The following is a 15,656-nucleotide window of genomic DNA, read 5'->3' as shown; positions in this document are numbered from 1 at the left end:
GTGATTCATCAATATTACGTTTATTTGAATTAATTTCGAACCAGTTGCCTTTCAGTGAAATGCAGAAAAAGCTATATTTATGCAAAACCGTGTCTCTAGTAATGAGTGGACTCTGAAAAAAAAAAAAAAACTGCAACAATTGAAGGAATTTATTTGAGTGCGTTTACACGTGAACCCTCCACATATTTTTAAATAATGAATTTCAACACACTTTACGTCTCATGTCTTTATGCGTCATGAATAGAATAAGGTTAGGAGGGTTTTACACCTTCAGGTTCACTCTATCATGGTATTTCTGGTACGGGTCATTAAGGTACCAGTTTCTTCTTTTCCAAAAGGGTGTTGTCATTTTGTCCAGCAATTTACACTGAGTTTTATTACAGAATACATGTTCTCTGAGGCGCTTCTTGCGGGCTGCTGACTTCTTCCACAGCTTTTTCTTATACCCAGCCTAAAAAGAGAAGAGAACATTATTGAACACATGAAGACCAAGTTTCAGGTGTGTAGGCTGAACTTAAATACCAGGCTGGATTTTGAACATGGCGCCAAATCATTGTATGAGCAGGACATTACCTTTCTCCTCACCCACAGGCCACAGTGCAGCCTGAGAAACCTTTGAACAACAGACTTCACCGACTTCCTCTTGCCTTTCCTCAGACTGTAGTAAGTTAAGTTCCTGACCGGCTGGAGCATCAGTGAAGGGATGAGGGGCGTTACTCTGCAGAACAGAAAAGATCACCATCAGAAAATGAGCAAATCTTCAGACACGACATAATAGTGTCTGCCAACTAAGCAGGCAAAGCTTTTAGAGCAAGGGCTGCCCAACAAGCAAAGCAAGGGTTACTAGTTTTTAATGACGGTTGGAGAACAAGGCCAACTAGGATGCAGGACGTTTAAGTTGACTATCCCTGCCTTGAGCATGTAGTATTTGATTATTTTGGTTACAGCTTAAAAAGCTGAAAGTGGCTGAAACCGTTTTGCATTTAAAAAAAAGGTTTTATATCTGCTACTGAAATCGTTTTTAAAGTGAAAGCAGAATCAAATGTTACCCATTTTAAAACAAACGCAATAAAATACTGTACTGGTGTAGACCACAGACTCGTTCATGCTGTGAAAGGGCTTTTAAAAAGTGATTTCCGCAATATTGTCTTTTGTCTTATTGTCAATATTGTAAATGTCTTTTGAGCTTCACAGAAGAAAGGTTTGGAACAACTTGGGGGTGTGTAGCCTAAGTTACAGCAGAATTATAATCTTTGATGGGTTGTACAATGGTGGGCAAAAGTATTATAACAAGAGTTTTCAGCAGCTAAATATGGTTTAAAGTTAAATGCTCCCGTCTTTTGCAGTAGTGTGTTTAGTCACATTCATTTTGCCATTAATTGTAAAAATCCAATGAGGGTTTTTATTTGACAACAGCCAGTGCTCCACACAGAGATCTGATCTGAACCCAGGTGAGCTGTGGTAACATCTGTAAGATGCACAAACGCAATGATACACATTTAAAGAGAACGTGTGGATAGAGGTTTTACCGATCCAGCAGGCCGGTCTGAGGAAGGGGAGCAGCGGTGGGAACAGCGGCCGGGGGTCTGGAGACATGTTTCTGCACTAGAGCTGAAAAACGAGCTGTCTGCGCGAGTCTGACCGCAGGAGAGAGACGGTCTCTGCCTAAAACCCACAGGGGTCTCAGCAAACCTAACCAACAAACGAAAAAGAACTCTACTTTACAGATTACAGCTACATGAATACAACACAGCAGTGGGCGATTTGTCTATTATCGATTGATTTTACATTAGCGTGATACAAATGCATGACGCTTTTCACATTCTGCCACACTTATATAATCATAATGCGACAGAAAGACATGAATGAGATGCAGAATAACATAAGATATAATTAATAACGTGGATATCGAGAACCGACACGCTGTAACCAACATGCATTTAATTTCTTACTATCACGCACACCAACTTTTAAGAAAAAGTCTATAGAATCTCGTATTCGTATTTAGTTAAGCATTCTGATCATGAAACTTAAAACATGCACATTTCACACCTGACAGACCTCTCGTCAAGGTGGCCGCCATGTTAAACGCCACTGACGTGTGATCAACTACAGTGGCCGGTTAGGACAAACAGAACGCGCGGCAATAATACAGAGGAACGGGGACTAGCAATACTGAAATAGATTTCTAGAAATCATATATAAAAAGAGAAATACATTTTTATTACACCAAACATTTAGCTTTAAATCATGCAAATGGATGCTTTGTTCAAACAAAATAATATCAACAATTTTGATTAAACAATAAAAAAACGCCAATGCCAACATTAATCGTTTATTTAGAACTTACTATTTGAATAGAGTTCAGAATATTTATTTTGATATAAATTTATACCTGTGGTGGCCAAGATGAATTTTATCAGCCATTCAGCCAGTCTTCAGTGTCACATGATCCTTTAGAAATTATATTGCAATCAGTTGCCGATTTTTATAGAATAAAAAATACCTATTTTATAATAGAAAACATAAACATAAGCTTTTACTACCACATTTTTTTCAAAATTAATTTAACCCATCATTGCTGAATAAAATGTGTTGCTTTTCAAAAAATAAGTGACCCCAAACATTTAAATTATTTATACATATATATTGTTTTAGTGTTACATTGTCTATGCCCTCTACCTTACTGAGACCTACCTATATGAGACTTTACTTACATCTGTACCCATCTCATAAGCATTTGAATTTACACAAAATAGATTACATTACAGAAGACATCGCCGTGGTCGGTTTTGCACAAGTCTAGAAATCAGACAAGCTTCCTAATCATAATTCGGTGTGTTTTTTTATTTCATTTCATCTGATCACATTTCAGTACACTAAATGAAAATAGCGTAAACATAGAATCGCCATACATCTTACTATCAGACAACCACCTCTCAATCACATGTTGATGGGCGGAGTCAATGTAAATAGCCCCTGCCAATAAGATGGGCTTTTTGAATTCAGTGTAGTTATAAATAAATATATATAAATATAAATATTAATATATTACCAGTTATAAATATTCCTTTATATATGAATTCATTTTAAAGCACCACGCATCACCAAAAGCGTATGGCTTTTCATAAAGTAATGTGAAAATGGGCTTTAAGTCATAAGTTTCTGCCTAGTATAGCTCTTCACTTTGGCGATCTTTTCTACCTCTAACAAGAACACATCATATCCATTTTTAGAGTATCTTTGCATATAGTGTTAAAACAGTTATCATATTACTCTACCAGTATACTGCTGTTTTTCTATCTAAGTAAGTACTGATCCTGAAGAATATTAGCACTGTAGGTCTGTTAAAACAGCAAATAATTTGTTACATTTATAAATAAGATCTATAATTATATAATGTGTTTACAGAAATGTATTTACAAAAGACAAGTATGGAGTACATGATAACAGAAGATTTAAAAGCGCATATTTTTATTAATACTATTTTATTTTTTCTTCTATAAACAAAAAATGTTAGATGTATATGTTAATGCTTATAAGTGTATGTTTTATGGTTTTGAAACTGTACATTTTTATGTTTATTCGAATGCAAAGTCTTGCCCCAAGTGGGCTTCCACTGTAAATTAGACTGCCTACTAAGGATCCTTGACTTCGAGCTTGATGATTTGGCAGCGTAGATATACAATAATGAAGTGTTCTTTCATTTGAGAAGCACCCATTGTCTGGTCACCCTCATGGACACTCAGGATCCTCAAGTGATTTGATTTTCAGCAATGACTCACCTGTTTCATTCCAAGTCTCCAGTGATCAGTACTCACTTCTGAGTCTCCAGCGATCTCCTCCACTCACCTTCAGGTCTTTAGCGATCTCCTCTACTCACCTTCAGGTCTTTAGCGATCTCCTCTACTCACCTTCAGCTCTTTAGCGATCTCCTCTACTCACCTTCAGCTCTTTAGCGATGTCCTCTACTCACCTTCAGCTCTTTAGCGATCTCCTCTACTCACCTTCAGGTCTTTAGCGATCTCCTCCACTCACCTTCAGGTCTTTAGCGATCTCCTCCACTCACCTTCAGCTCTTTAGCGATGTCCTCTACTCACCTTCAGGTCTTTAGCGATCTCCTCTACTCACCTTCAGGTCTTTAGCGATCTCCTCCACTCACCTTTAGGTCTTTAGCGATCTCCTCCACTCACCTTCAGGTCTTTAGCGATCTCCTCCACTCACCTTCAGGTCTTTAGCGATGTCCTGTACTCACCTTCAGGTCTTTAGCGATCTCCTCTACTTACCTTCAGGTCTTTAGCGATCTCCTCCACTCACCTTCAGGTCTTTAGCGATCTCCTCCACTCACCTTCAGGTCTTTAGCGATCTCCTCTACTCACCTTCAGGTCTTTAGCGATGTCCTGTACTCACCTTCAGGTCTTTAGCGATCTCCTCTACTCACCTTCAGGTCTTTAGCGATCTCCTCTACTCACCTTTAGGTCTTTAGCGATCTCCTCTACTCACCTTTAGCTCTTTAGCGATCTCCTCTACTCACCTTCAGGTCTTTAGCGATCTCCTCTACTCACCTTCAGGTCTTTAGCGATCTCCTCTACTCACCTTCAGGTCTTTAGCGATCTCCTCTACTCACCTTCAGGTCTTTAGCGATCTCCTCTACTCACCTTCTAGTCTCCAGCAATCTCCTATTCACCGTTTTCTTGTTGTAAAAACTCGTCATGGTTATTTGTAAATTCTATGGGTCTAGCTTTCCGTTTTATCCTCATCCAGCTATTTTTAGTGAGTCTCCAATGATCTCCTGTACTCACATCTGAGTCTCCATCATTCTCCATCTTTCTTGCTCACTACCGCACTGCACTGTTTTCTTGAGCACTTTTACACTTCATTTCGTTTACGTGCCTCAGTTTATCAGCTTAATTACTTGTTAATCACGGCATTGTCCACACCTGCTGTTTTCCTTTTTCCTGATTAATTCACCTGCTGTGCCTTCCATTGTACCATTTCCATATGCAATATCTGCAAATATCCCGCTGTCATAAAAATATACTTTGGTTTCAACTAAACCTTCTTGCTGCAATGCTTTTAGCAAATGAGGTTGTTATTGCTGGTGAACATTTTTTTATTTAAAAAAGCACTTATTTCATTATTATTACAATTATATAACTTATTGGCAGATACAATGTATAATTATACATGTAGGCCTATTAATTACTATTAAATCATTCATTATTATCTTAGCGTTCTCTGTTATTCTTTAGTTAGTCACTGCATCACAGCTTATTATATTTGCAAACATAGTATTATTTCTGTTGTTGTTATTTCTCATGCAGGCATCGGCCTCCTTCTAGCTCCACAAAGTATATATATATATATATATATATATATATATATATATATATATATATACACACACACTGATAGCATGTCCTCTGCTTTTCTACTATCATACATCTTAAGTCACAGAGAACTATTGAGTTTGGTCAATTGTTTACTTTTTTACTCTAATTAACCTAATTTTTGGCACATCAAATCAGAAAATACCCACAAAAAAATTTAAATCCATTATTGTGTCACATGAAAAAAGCATTAAATCGCTATTGAAAGAACAACAACCTTTAAATTTTTAGGTGAACTGTCATAATTTTGAATTTTTTTTAAAGAATATAGATTTTTCTTTTATAACAGGCCTATGTGTACATGTTTTGTTTTGTTTTTTTAAGAAAATGATAGTATAAAAGAAACGAAAACTGCCAGAAGGTGGCAGTAAAATAATGAATTGAGTCGATTATACATTTATTAGATTCGTTCAAACAGCTAATTTAGGATGCTTATTCAAATACTTATAAATGGGCAATTAAATGATTGGTTAACCCTTATTCGTTTAAAACGCAAATTCATTCAGAAATTGTGTTTTTAAGTGTTTGGTCACAACACATTATGTCGTTTTAAGGTAACATTTGGGTCGGCGAATTGAGACAGACGTTGTTGGGTCTAATTTTGGGCACACATATTTATGTTTCTGTATCGTGTTTGTAAACTTTATAAAATCTAAAATGACATATAGGTCTAGGGGCGGGGCGTTAACATATTTTAATTGCGCTACGTTTCCATAACTCATTTATTAAATTAACTTTGTACAGATCTTCCTGTGATTGGGCATTACGCCGTACATCATACAGATAATCTAAAAAGCAAAAGTCTCATTTAATATTCAAAAATGGTCCGCATATTTCTCCCGATGTTGATTGGTTGACGAGAATCGCATCTTTTAAACCGTCATGAGTCAGATTTTTTTTAGCATTGTAATAACTTACAATTTCTTGAGATTCATTTTAACGTGAACAAAACATACCCTCGTTATTATTTTTAGCCATCATTCTGACTCTTTTTTTTTTTAAACGACATTGTTGTAATTGTCTAACCTCGTCGTAGGAAAAAAGTAGCATCCACTTATTACATATTAATTGGAATATGAGCTCTATAGCTCAGTTCTACCAGCGTCTCGTTAATGTGTCTTTGAGAAACACTAAACTTAATGTTCATTTAACGTAACGTTTAACGTAAATTAAGTACATTAAAATTAATTTAACGTAACGTTAATTTATGAAATAAAAAATATTTACTTACGGTGCACTTACATGAAGCTGCTCTAGTCGTCCGGTTCAATGCAATTGGCTACTTCATCTTTCGACCGATTATAATGTTTCTTTGCTTGAACTCTCCATTAGATTGTACCTCGTTTACAAAACACTTAAATGGCCCTGAACAAACATAACCCATTAGTCCTTTGCAGCGCCTTCCGAAGTATGAATCCCCAAATGTACTCGCTACTACGCAGGCGTAAAAGCAAATGGGCGTGGTGTACAGTGGGACAGTGTAATTAAATGATTGGTCCACGCCTTGATATGTCCTTATATAGTCAAGAAGTAAACCAATTTAAAGTAGACGTCACAGTTACGTCACTTTCAGAGAGCGTTGTTCTTCTGAAAGTCAGAAAATATTTGTTTTTATTGAATATTCAAAGAGTCCTCAAAGACGCCATTTTGAAACTAAACACACGACGTTTAAACGGACAAACTATGGGTGAAAATTCATTTGATTTAGACAATAGGTCTACAAAAAGTTCACATATGCAGTTCATTGGGAATATATTGTATTAGCCCCACAGCTACAGCATGATATCATGTTTAAACCTATTAGCCTACATGACAGTCATGTATTTTATCACTAGTTGAAGTCAGTGGTTCTCAAAATCAAGTATAAATTAATGATAAAACACACTCCCCGGGTTTTAAAGATGAGGTGCAAACCTAGTCCTAAACTAAATGTAAATCTGAGCAGTTTCAACTGAAAGAAACTTGAACTGACTGATCTTAAAACCTGGTAGTGAATTTGTTTTGTATTAAGATACTTAATTACTTAAATGTAATTAGCCTATGCATTTTTATTAAATCTTTATTTGAATTTTTCTTTTTTCATGTAAGTACAGTACAGTTTTTACCTAACTTTTAGGTACAATCATTTTTTATTTACCTTTATGTAAGCACAGTGCAGTGTTAATGTTAAACTGTATTTACAAGTGTTTGACAATAAATATCCTCATTAGGAATAAAACTAGCTTGTTTTTAAACTGTTTCAATGTAATTATCAACAAATTCTAACCAAAAATACGTTGAAATAAAAATTAAAGTAGAATTGTGGAGAAGTTCGGAAATTAGGACATCCCACACAAAAGGCTGGTCAGCAGGGGACAGATTTGGTATTCTGCAGGCATTTTCCTAAGTTTTGATCATTCACTCGTATGTACTTATACAGTCTTTCGTGGTCATATTTGCCACAGGACAAGCCAATTCAGGACACCAAAACACAGTTATTAGGCTCCACCTGTCAGTCCTGGAGTCTTGGTTGGAAGAATGAAACTAAGCGAAGTGGTCTGAATTAATGGTCCTAAAATACAAACAGCTGTTAGGCTGGTTAGATAGATTGTCTACTTAAAAATCATTTATTGTTTGTATACAATAAGTAAAAAACATTTTTGTTTACCTATATAAATATGGTGCCTTGTGTTTTCACAAGTTTAATATTTTCTCTATAAATCAACAACAGGATGTCATATGACAGTTCAGATAATGAAAGTACATTTTGGAAATTTCTGAGAGGAAGTCTTTGGAATGACCCATCAAACTTGCATGTATTGCATATAAGTTGTGAAAAGATGTTTATTCCAGTTTACAACCATGGAAATCGTCCAAAATATTTTGTTTTAAAAGTAATATGTGACACATCACATGTTAAATACAATAAATGCTGCAAATTTATATAATACAATATAACTTGAGGGCCCTAGGTAGACAAAAATAGTGGTACCACACAAAAAAAAAAAAAAAAAAAGGTAAACACACATTTGTGAACAAAATAAGAATAATCCAGCAACTTCATCCAAAATCCACTGTTTCAGTGCCATGGCTTAATGTTCGGTGCAAAATTTATACAAAAGAAACCCCAAAAAAAAATACTGAATGGTTTCTCATTATTCCAGACTCCAAAAGCAGTCAAGTCAAAAGAGACATAACTTCAAAATAGGGTCAGTAGTACACAGGTTTTAAAAATGGAATGCAGAAAAGTGCCTCTTCATTCATTAAATATTTAATATTATTTTACCAAAATAAAGTTAGAAAAGTTCTATGTTCTCAATAGAAACATTCAGACAAATCTGTGCAGCTGAAAACAGGTCAGTGTACCCGGTAATATCACCAGCCTGCATAGACGGGCTCTGCATCGCAGGGGATTCCATAGAAGCGACCAGGTGGGCGGTCTTTTCTCAAGAGGGGCGTCCGAGCGAGGGATAGCTCGCTGTCGTTATCTCTTCTCCTCCGCAGAACCAAAACGATGATGAAGAGAAGACCCACTGTGGAGAAGCATTTAAAGGAGCATTTCATTTAAAAAGGAAATTACTCCGTATTTTACTAACTCCACAATAAAAAAACTCCAGCTGTGTTCGATTGAAAGAAGAAAGTCATATACACCTAGGATGGCTTGGAGGTGAGCAAAATATGGGGTCATTTTCATTTTTGATAGAACTATTCCTTTAAGAGAGTGACAACCGATCTTTTGACTTAAATCAATCTTAAAATCAAATAATAACCAATACATTAAGTCCAATAATAATTTTGGTATGTTCACCACTGTTCAGCACATTTTTGTAAGCAAAACATGAAAGGAACTCTCAATTCGGAATTTTTCATGTTGAGAGCTTAGCAAAAGACTCTTATTTGTGAAACTGGTGTTTTTCGCAATTTGGTTCGGCAACAAAGTTGCTCTGAGAGATGGTGTGATGTAAACATTTATACCTCCTCCTCCAATAACGAGCAGTGCAATGGTAACGGGAGCAAGTTCGCACGTCTCCCCTGCCTTTCTGAAGAAGGTCTCCATGCAGTACCCAGGGGCTGTGCTGCCCTCAGGACAGAACGCATCAGCGGGACACTGGATCGGATTTACATCAGGACTCTGAGATACAGACAGAGGTACACTTGTTTTCTTAGACAAACAAAGAAGTGTTAAAAGAAGAACAACAGAATACGATTTCCATTTATAGCAAGAGGAAAGAGTTTAGCGGTAAGAGTAAAGACTGTGTGTGTGTGTGTGTGTGTGTGTGTGTGTGTGTGTGTGTGTGTGTGTGTGTGTGTGTGTGTGTGTGTTTAGAGGAAGTAATCACTCACAGGGCAGTAGTGGTTTTCAGGACACAGGTCACAGTTTTCTTGGCCCCACTGGATCTGATAAAAACCACTGGTGCAAATCTGACACATGGTTTGCTGGGAAAGCTTGTGCATTCCTGTCAAAAAACATTGACATCATTGAGTTTTATTATTCAACAAAGACCTGTATTCATGTACAGAACTAAACTCGTATCACGCTCATGCAATCAATTTCATTATGTCCGTCATATTTCCGGGTAACATGGTTTTATCTATTTTCCAGAAATGTAAATGACAAAAACCGCACGTCGTTAGCTCTACTTTGATATAATGCGGCTGAAAGAAGAGGATACCTGGGCGACAGGGCGTACATTCTTTGGAAGCTGTCTGTAGAGCCTCTGAGCCGGCAGGACAGACCCGGCACTGTGTACAGCTGGAGGAACTGTCAAAAGGGCAGAAAGAAAGCAACACAGAAAACCAGTTTACAACAGATCTCACAATCCTGTGGTACTGCAATGACACCACTACAATGGCTACCATATTATGAATACTTCTATTACTCATATGTATGTGTTTATTAAAAGACTATTTAACCTTTTTAAAAACAAAACATTGCATTTAATCAGAAAATATCAAAGTGCTGTAATGATTTATTATATAAATACATACATATACATACATATACATATATATATATATATATATATATATATATATATATATATATATATATATATATATATATACATATATATATATATATATAGACACACACACAAAAATTTTATTAAATATCCAATGTTTATTTTTGTTGTAATGCGTGTATAAAAAAAGCTGCGTATTACTCAAATTTTTATGGTGCAATGTCAAGAAAAGGAACTTACTTGCAGTATGTGCCTTGCTGACATGGGTTACATGATGTTGAATTTTGCAAAGATGTGTAGAAACCTGAAAAAATAAAATGTCACATTTTACATATCATAAAAGTAAGGTATATAGCGCACACATAATTAAACCTCATTATATTTAATACGTAGTTGCATATTTTATCTTCACCCTCAATGTGTATATATATATTTTTTTTTTTACATAAAGAAAAAAAGAAACATTACAATAAACCGAATGAGATTTCAATTGTTACCCGGCGCACAGGCTGTACAGGAAGCAGAGCCCGAGTTATTGCTGTAGGACCCCGTAGGGCACGACTGGCAGACAGGGCTTCCACTGGAACTAATGAAATATGATTAAAGCATGGTTGGTATCGAAAGATAGCCAAGGCTTTAAATCGTAATTAGGACACTGTAATGCATTCTCCTCTCACTTGCTGTAAAAGCCAAAAGAACAGGGCAGACAGGCCTGCTGTCCTGCTAGAGGCTGATAGAAACCCTGGACACACGGAAGACAGGCTCCAGGTGACACACACAGGCCTGCCTCGGGACAGCAGGAACACAGCAGAGTTTCTGAGAACACCGAAAGACAAAGTGCATGCGTCAACCTCGATTTTTATGACAACGTGAAATGAAAATGAAGCAAATTCACATTCCTATCAAACGGAAAAGCACCTACCGTTATCGTAGTGAGAGCCAGGAGCGCAGGCCGCGCAGGTGGAGGTGTTGAGGCTGGAGCAGCTGGGTGCTGTAGTGCTCATGTTTGTACTGACTGTGGTGATGGTCACAGCAGGACTGAGTGTCGTCTGACTCATCACCACTCCTACACAACGACAGAGGACAATCTAGGCTCAAACAGATCATATCACACCATCCTCTTAAAACCACTATTATACTTTTAAAGGCTTCGATGTAATTATCCACATGTGATTCAAAAATCCAAATAGTTTTGGGGTTTTTTCACAGCGAATACAGTGAAAAGGACGTGAAAGCCCAAAAAAGTCTTTCAAACCCGTGTATCATTTTGTGCAAAAAATGAAACAGAGGGCTGCGCAATTATGACAAAAATCATGTGTGTCAATTACTCGCTTGAAATTGTACTTCTGTAATTCTGATGAACAATTTACACAGTGATGTTTATACCATTATTTGAGGCGACTGCATATAATGTTTTCATGAAAATATGTAAGTTGACAATTAACATTTACAATAAACTGAAAAACTTTTATTGCTTTTCTATTGTACTAAGCCTCAAATGTCAGCAATCGATTGGATTGGTTTCTTCATTAAATTATAAAAAAAAGATTACAGCATTTAGAATGACGTAAGTGGACATTTATTGACTTTTTGTAAGATTACATCATTGTGGCATCCATAATTGTGTCCATAACGATTAGAAATTTGATTAATTCTTATTAGTTCTTATTAGTTTCCAAAAACGAATAAGCAGCATGAACATTTTTTATTAATAATAATAATAATAATAATAATAATAATAATAAATCATTTCTTAAACACCAAATCAGCATATTAAAATGATTTCTGAAGGATCATGTAGCACTAAACATGCTGAAAATTCAGCTTTGCCATCACCAAAATAAAGTACATTTTAGAATTTATAAAAAACAGAAGACGGAATAAACTATTTCATAACATCACTTGTGTTGATGGTCATCTTTACTGAGCTTGACCCTAATTTAGTCTCAAGTGAACTGTAAAAGACTTCTAAAGCACAAAGGAGGTTATAAATGTAATGAATATGACAAGATTTCTCTATTTTGCCTAAATACTTAAGTTTTTAGGCAAATTTTGTTTAGAGGCCTAATGTAATGGCATCACATGCATCAAAGCCACATTCCTTTGATTGTGTGTTTATTGTCTGTTGGTGTATACTGTAAATGGCACAGCATGCTTGTTAACCACCAGCAGAAAAGCAAACAGAGTCCTTATTGTGAATGTAATCACATTAGCCATGAGGCCGATCACCCACAGCGACGCAAGCACCCACTGAAGAAATACAATTATTCCGAGGAGATGGTCATATGACTCGATTTCACTCCAGAAATACTAAGAACAAGTGAGGGACTTGGAAACCATGTTTCTGTTCGTTCTTTTCCGAGCTTTCACGACTTTCTCTGAGGGAAAGTTTACTCTCACTGACTGGTTAATAAACTTTTAAGAACACCCGAAATGGGTACTTTGACGGATAACATAAACACTGACACATGAATGAACCAGGGGTCATAAAAACATATAAATGTCACGCTACAGAATACTGCCGTCACTGTATGGCTGTATGGATAACCCGAAGTAGTGTTTGTTTACTATACAGAAGCAGAGCTGTATTGTACTATCGATTTTGGCCAAAAGATTTGCAGGTTTAGGCCTGCCTTAGTATTCGGGAAGAGTGTTGTTAGGTGAAATATCTCAAAAGGTGTACTAAATGGGACTCTGTATTGAAGAAACGGCAGGCAAAAATATACACAGCGAAACCCGATTTGAAACCGCCCCCAAACACAAGCGTTTTTTCATTAATTTAAAAGTAAATATTGTATAGGTAGACGTTAAATATTATTCATTTTGAGGAAAAATTTAATAAATATATAATGTTGTCCAATAACCAGACATAACCAAAATACAAAATGCTACGTAAAATAAAATGCACATGGTTCATTCACACAAAGCGAAATGTTGCTGCCGTTAAAAAGAGAAATCTTTAAAAAAATAATAATAATAAATCTTCACGACAGCTACATTTCTATATATTTTTAAATATTAGTTCAACGATAAAACTTGAATACTAAAACGTCCTAACATAGTCCTATTTATCTGATAATCTGCCGCGTTTCGAAAACTCACCCAAAACACAGGCGGTGACGAGAACAGAAAAAACTCCCAAACTCTCCATGATCCAGCTGTTTACTTCGAGAGCCCCCACATCTGTCTACCCATCTCAATTCATCTCGACAGAACGACAGTATTAGCGTATTATTAGGAACTGGAAGATTTCTGCTCTCTTTCGTGGGCTCATCAATGTCATATGACACTAATCATGTGATCGGTCACATTCCTAAACAAAGACCGAAAAGGTTCACTATTATCCTGCTGTTGTACCGTCCACAAACTTTCTTTAAACGTGAACTAAAGTGAGCACGATCCAGAAGTCAAGCGTTATATTTAAAGTGGACGACAGTGACTGATTAACCAGATGGACTCGAGTTAAAAGTCCAACAGAACTGACGACATTTTTGAAATCCCGCCCTTAAGAGTCGACACTTCCTCAAAGTTACTATGGTAACTGTAGTTCTCTCACACACACACACACACACACACACACACACACACAACTTGATGATAGGGGTTATGTGAAGAAGTGGAGAAATATGTATATGTACATAAAAAAATATTTTTCAACATTTATTTCCTCTTCTCCGTTTATTAAGGTGTTTAGTGCAAAACACTGACTTAAGCATGCCCTGAGCAACACACAGGATTTCACAAACACGTGAATCAAATGTATACATAATAACACTGATGGATTTAAACACTGTGTGCACGCATGAAAGTTTCAATACTGAGTGTAAAACAGCCCTTTACGGTAAACAGTAACAGAGATGTTCGTTCAAAACCAGAGCATTACAATATAAAAGCCGAAAATATACATGGCGGTGATATTTATGACATACAGCATTTGCTATTACATTAGAACAGAAAATGTAAGAATATAACTCAATAGCATACCATTTATTGCCCAGTTTTATTTGCATGTTTATGGCTTGATATGATGTAGTAAACAAGTTCAAAGCTGTAATGTTTAGTGCAAAGGGTCTGCCACTGACAAACTGGTCTATTTTTGGAAGCTGGAAAAGCACAACTCACTAAGTCGCTATTATAAAATTTAATTCATGTATTTACTCACTTTTGCAAAGTAACCAATTACAAAGACGCTAAAAATGGCTGGTAACCACCGATTTCCATAGTATTTTTTTTTTCCGTACTATGAAAGTCAACGTAACCATCAGCTGTCTGGTTACCAACATTCTTCTGATTATCTTCTTCTGGGCTGAACAGAAAAAAAAGTTAACGGGATGTGTAAATCTTGGAGTAAAGGATGAGAAATGTTTAATTTTGGAGTAAAACCTTTCAAACGAATGAATGAGGAGCGCAGCATTCACTCCAGCTGCTTGGCTGGCATGTCTTTTTTTACATCCCTCGCTGTCTTTCTTTGAGACTTCTGGGCAATTCCGTAGGGTACATGAGCCGCCACAGTCCCGAGTTCCGCTGCTCCCTCCACGTGGAACATCTGATCATCGAAGAAGATGTGAGGTCTGATCTTTTCCAGCATTGGGCCTTTAGGGGCTCCTGCCAGGAAGAGCGCCTCATCTGTCTCTAGACCCCAGGAACGTAACGTCTTGAGGGCCCGGGTACCTGAACTGGCCGCACTGCGAGCTGTAACCAAATAGGTGCGGATGGGACAGTCCAGACGCTGACCTTTGGCATAGAATTTCTGCTGCAGCTTCCCCAGAGCTTCCAAAAAGCCCTTAAGCGGTCCCTACGAAAAATGATAATAATTCACTATTGTCAGAAGTATAACATCCTTCTTTTCTTCTGAAAAAGTATCAGTAGATGCTTTAGAGCCATCATTATGTTATCTACTGATACTTTGTGATGGAGTTAAAACACAGCATTGCATGCTACTGAATTTAAAAGGAACGTACATGATCAAGAGGTTTATTTTCATGGGCTTTCTCGTGCTCAAAGAACTTGTCCAGTCCGTGGGCTTTGTAGATCCTCTCCGACTCATCTGAGAAGAGAACGGCGTCTCCGTCGAAGGCCACTCGCAGCTGCGTCTCTGGCACCTCTGTGATTTTTCCAGGCGAGAAGACTGTTGCTGCTGCAATTCCTAAGGAGAAAGAATTTCACATCGAATCAAACGGAGTACATTTATGATTCTGTCATTAAAAGATCGTTCATTTCTTCAAACCACTCCACTCACCTTGTTCAATGGCTTCTCTAACTTTCAGTGAATCAGCTGACAGATAAAGGTTGGCATGGTAGGCTTTCAGATACCCAATAGGAC

The 15,656-nt window shown here is 36.9% G+C and overlaps 3 protein-coding genes across 7 annotated transcripts in view; all 3 read right to left on the bottom strand.

Moving 5' to 3' along the window:
- Positions 1 to 134: 134 nt before the first annotated feature.
- Positions 135 to 2,141, bottom strand: mrpl35 (mitochondrial ribosomal protein L35). Of its 2 annotated transcripts, none has more exons than XM_043262194.1 (4): positions 2,053 to 2,141; positions 1,530 to 1,692; positions 574 to 718; positions 135 to 451 (listed from the first exon to the last, which is right to left on the bottom strand). In XM_043262194.1, exons 1-4 carry the CDS (start codon positions 2,081 to 2,083, stop codon positions 263 to 265), a joined length of 528 nt encoding a protein of 175 aa, XP_043118129.1. In that variant the 5' UTR covers positions 2,084 to 2,141; the 3' UTR covers positions 135 to 262. The 2 variants fall into 2 exon arrangements, with proteins under 2 accessions (XP_043118129.1, XP_043118130.1); XM_043262195.1 differs by having other exon boundaries at positions 2,062 to 2,130.
- Positions 2,142 to 8,195: 6,054 nt separating this feature from the next.
- si:dkey-21a6.5 (multiple epidermal growth factor-like domains protein 9) lies at positions 8,196 to 13,808 on the bottom strand. Of its 2 annotated transcripts, none has more exons than XM_043262155.1 (9): positions 13,436 to 13,808; positions 11,256 to 11,399; positions 11,011 to 11,149; positions 10,840 to 10,919; positions 10,574 to 10,637; positions 10,043 to 10,131; positions 9,714 to 9,826; positions 9,345 to 9,501; positions 8,196 to 8,902 (listed from the first exon to the last, which is right to left on the bottom strand). In XM_043262155.1, the coding sequence occupies exons 1-9, from the start codon at positions 13,482 to 13,484 to the stop codon at positions 8,745 to 8,747; spliced, it is 993 nt and encodes a 330-aa protein (XP_043118090.1). In that variant the 5' UTR covers positions 13,485 to 13,808; the 3' UTR covers positions 8,196 to 8,744. The 2 variants fall into 2 exon arrangements, with proteins under 2 accessions (XP_043118090.1, XP_043118089.1); XM_043262154.1 differs by having other exon boundaries at positions 10,831 to 10,919; positions 13,436 to 13,806.
- A 191-nt stretch (positions 13,809 to 13,999) lies between these two features.
- Positions 14,000 to 15,656, bottom strand: part of zfyve28 (zinc finger, FYVE domain containing 28) — a 22,589-nt gene continuing 20,932 nt past the window's right edge. For all 3 annotated transcript variants that reach the window (XM_043262992.1, XM_043262993.1, XM_043262994.1), the window contains 3 exons: positions 15,573 to 15,656; positions 15,295 to 15,479; positions 14,000 to 15,128 (listed from right to left, as the gene is read on the bottom strand). The exon at positions 15,573 to 15,656 is cut by the window's right edge and continues 39 nt beyond it. In XM_043262992.1, coding sequence (XP_043118927.1) covers positions 14,748 to 15,128; positions 15,295 to 15,479; positions 15,573 to 15,656 — 650 coding nt within the window. In that variant the 3' untranslated portion in view covers positions 14,000 to 14,747. The remainder of the gene's footprint in view (positions 15,129 to 15,294; positions 15,480 to 15,572) is intronic.

The sequence above is a fragment of the Puntigrus tetrazona genome, chromosome 17 (genome assembly GCF_018831695.1).
Source record: "Puntigrus tetrazona isolate hp1 chromosome 17, ASM1883169v1, whole genome shotgun sequence".
Taxonomy (NCBI): Eukaryota; Metazoa; Chordata; class Actinopteri; order Cypriniformes; family Cyprinidae; genus Puntigrus; species Puntigrus tetrazona.
Note: the sequence above shows the minus strand (reverse complement) of the source record. Positions and strands in the feature narration are given on the sequence as shown.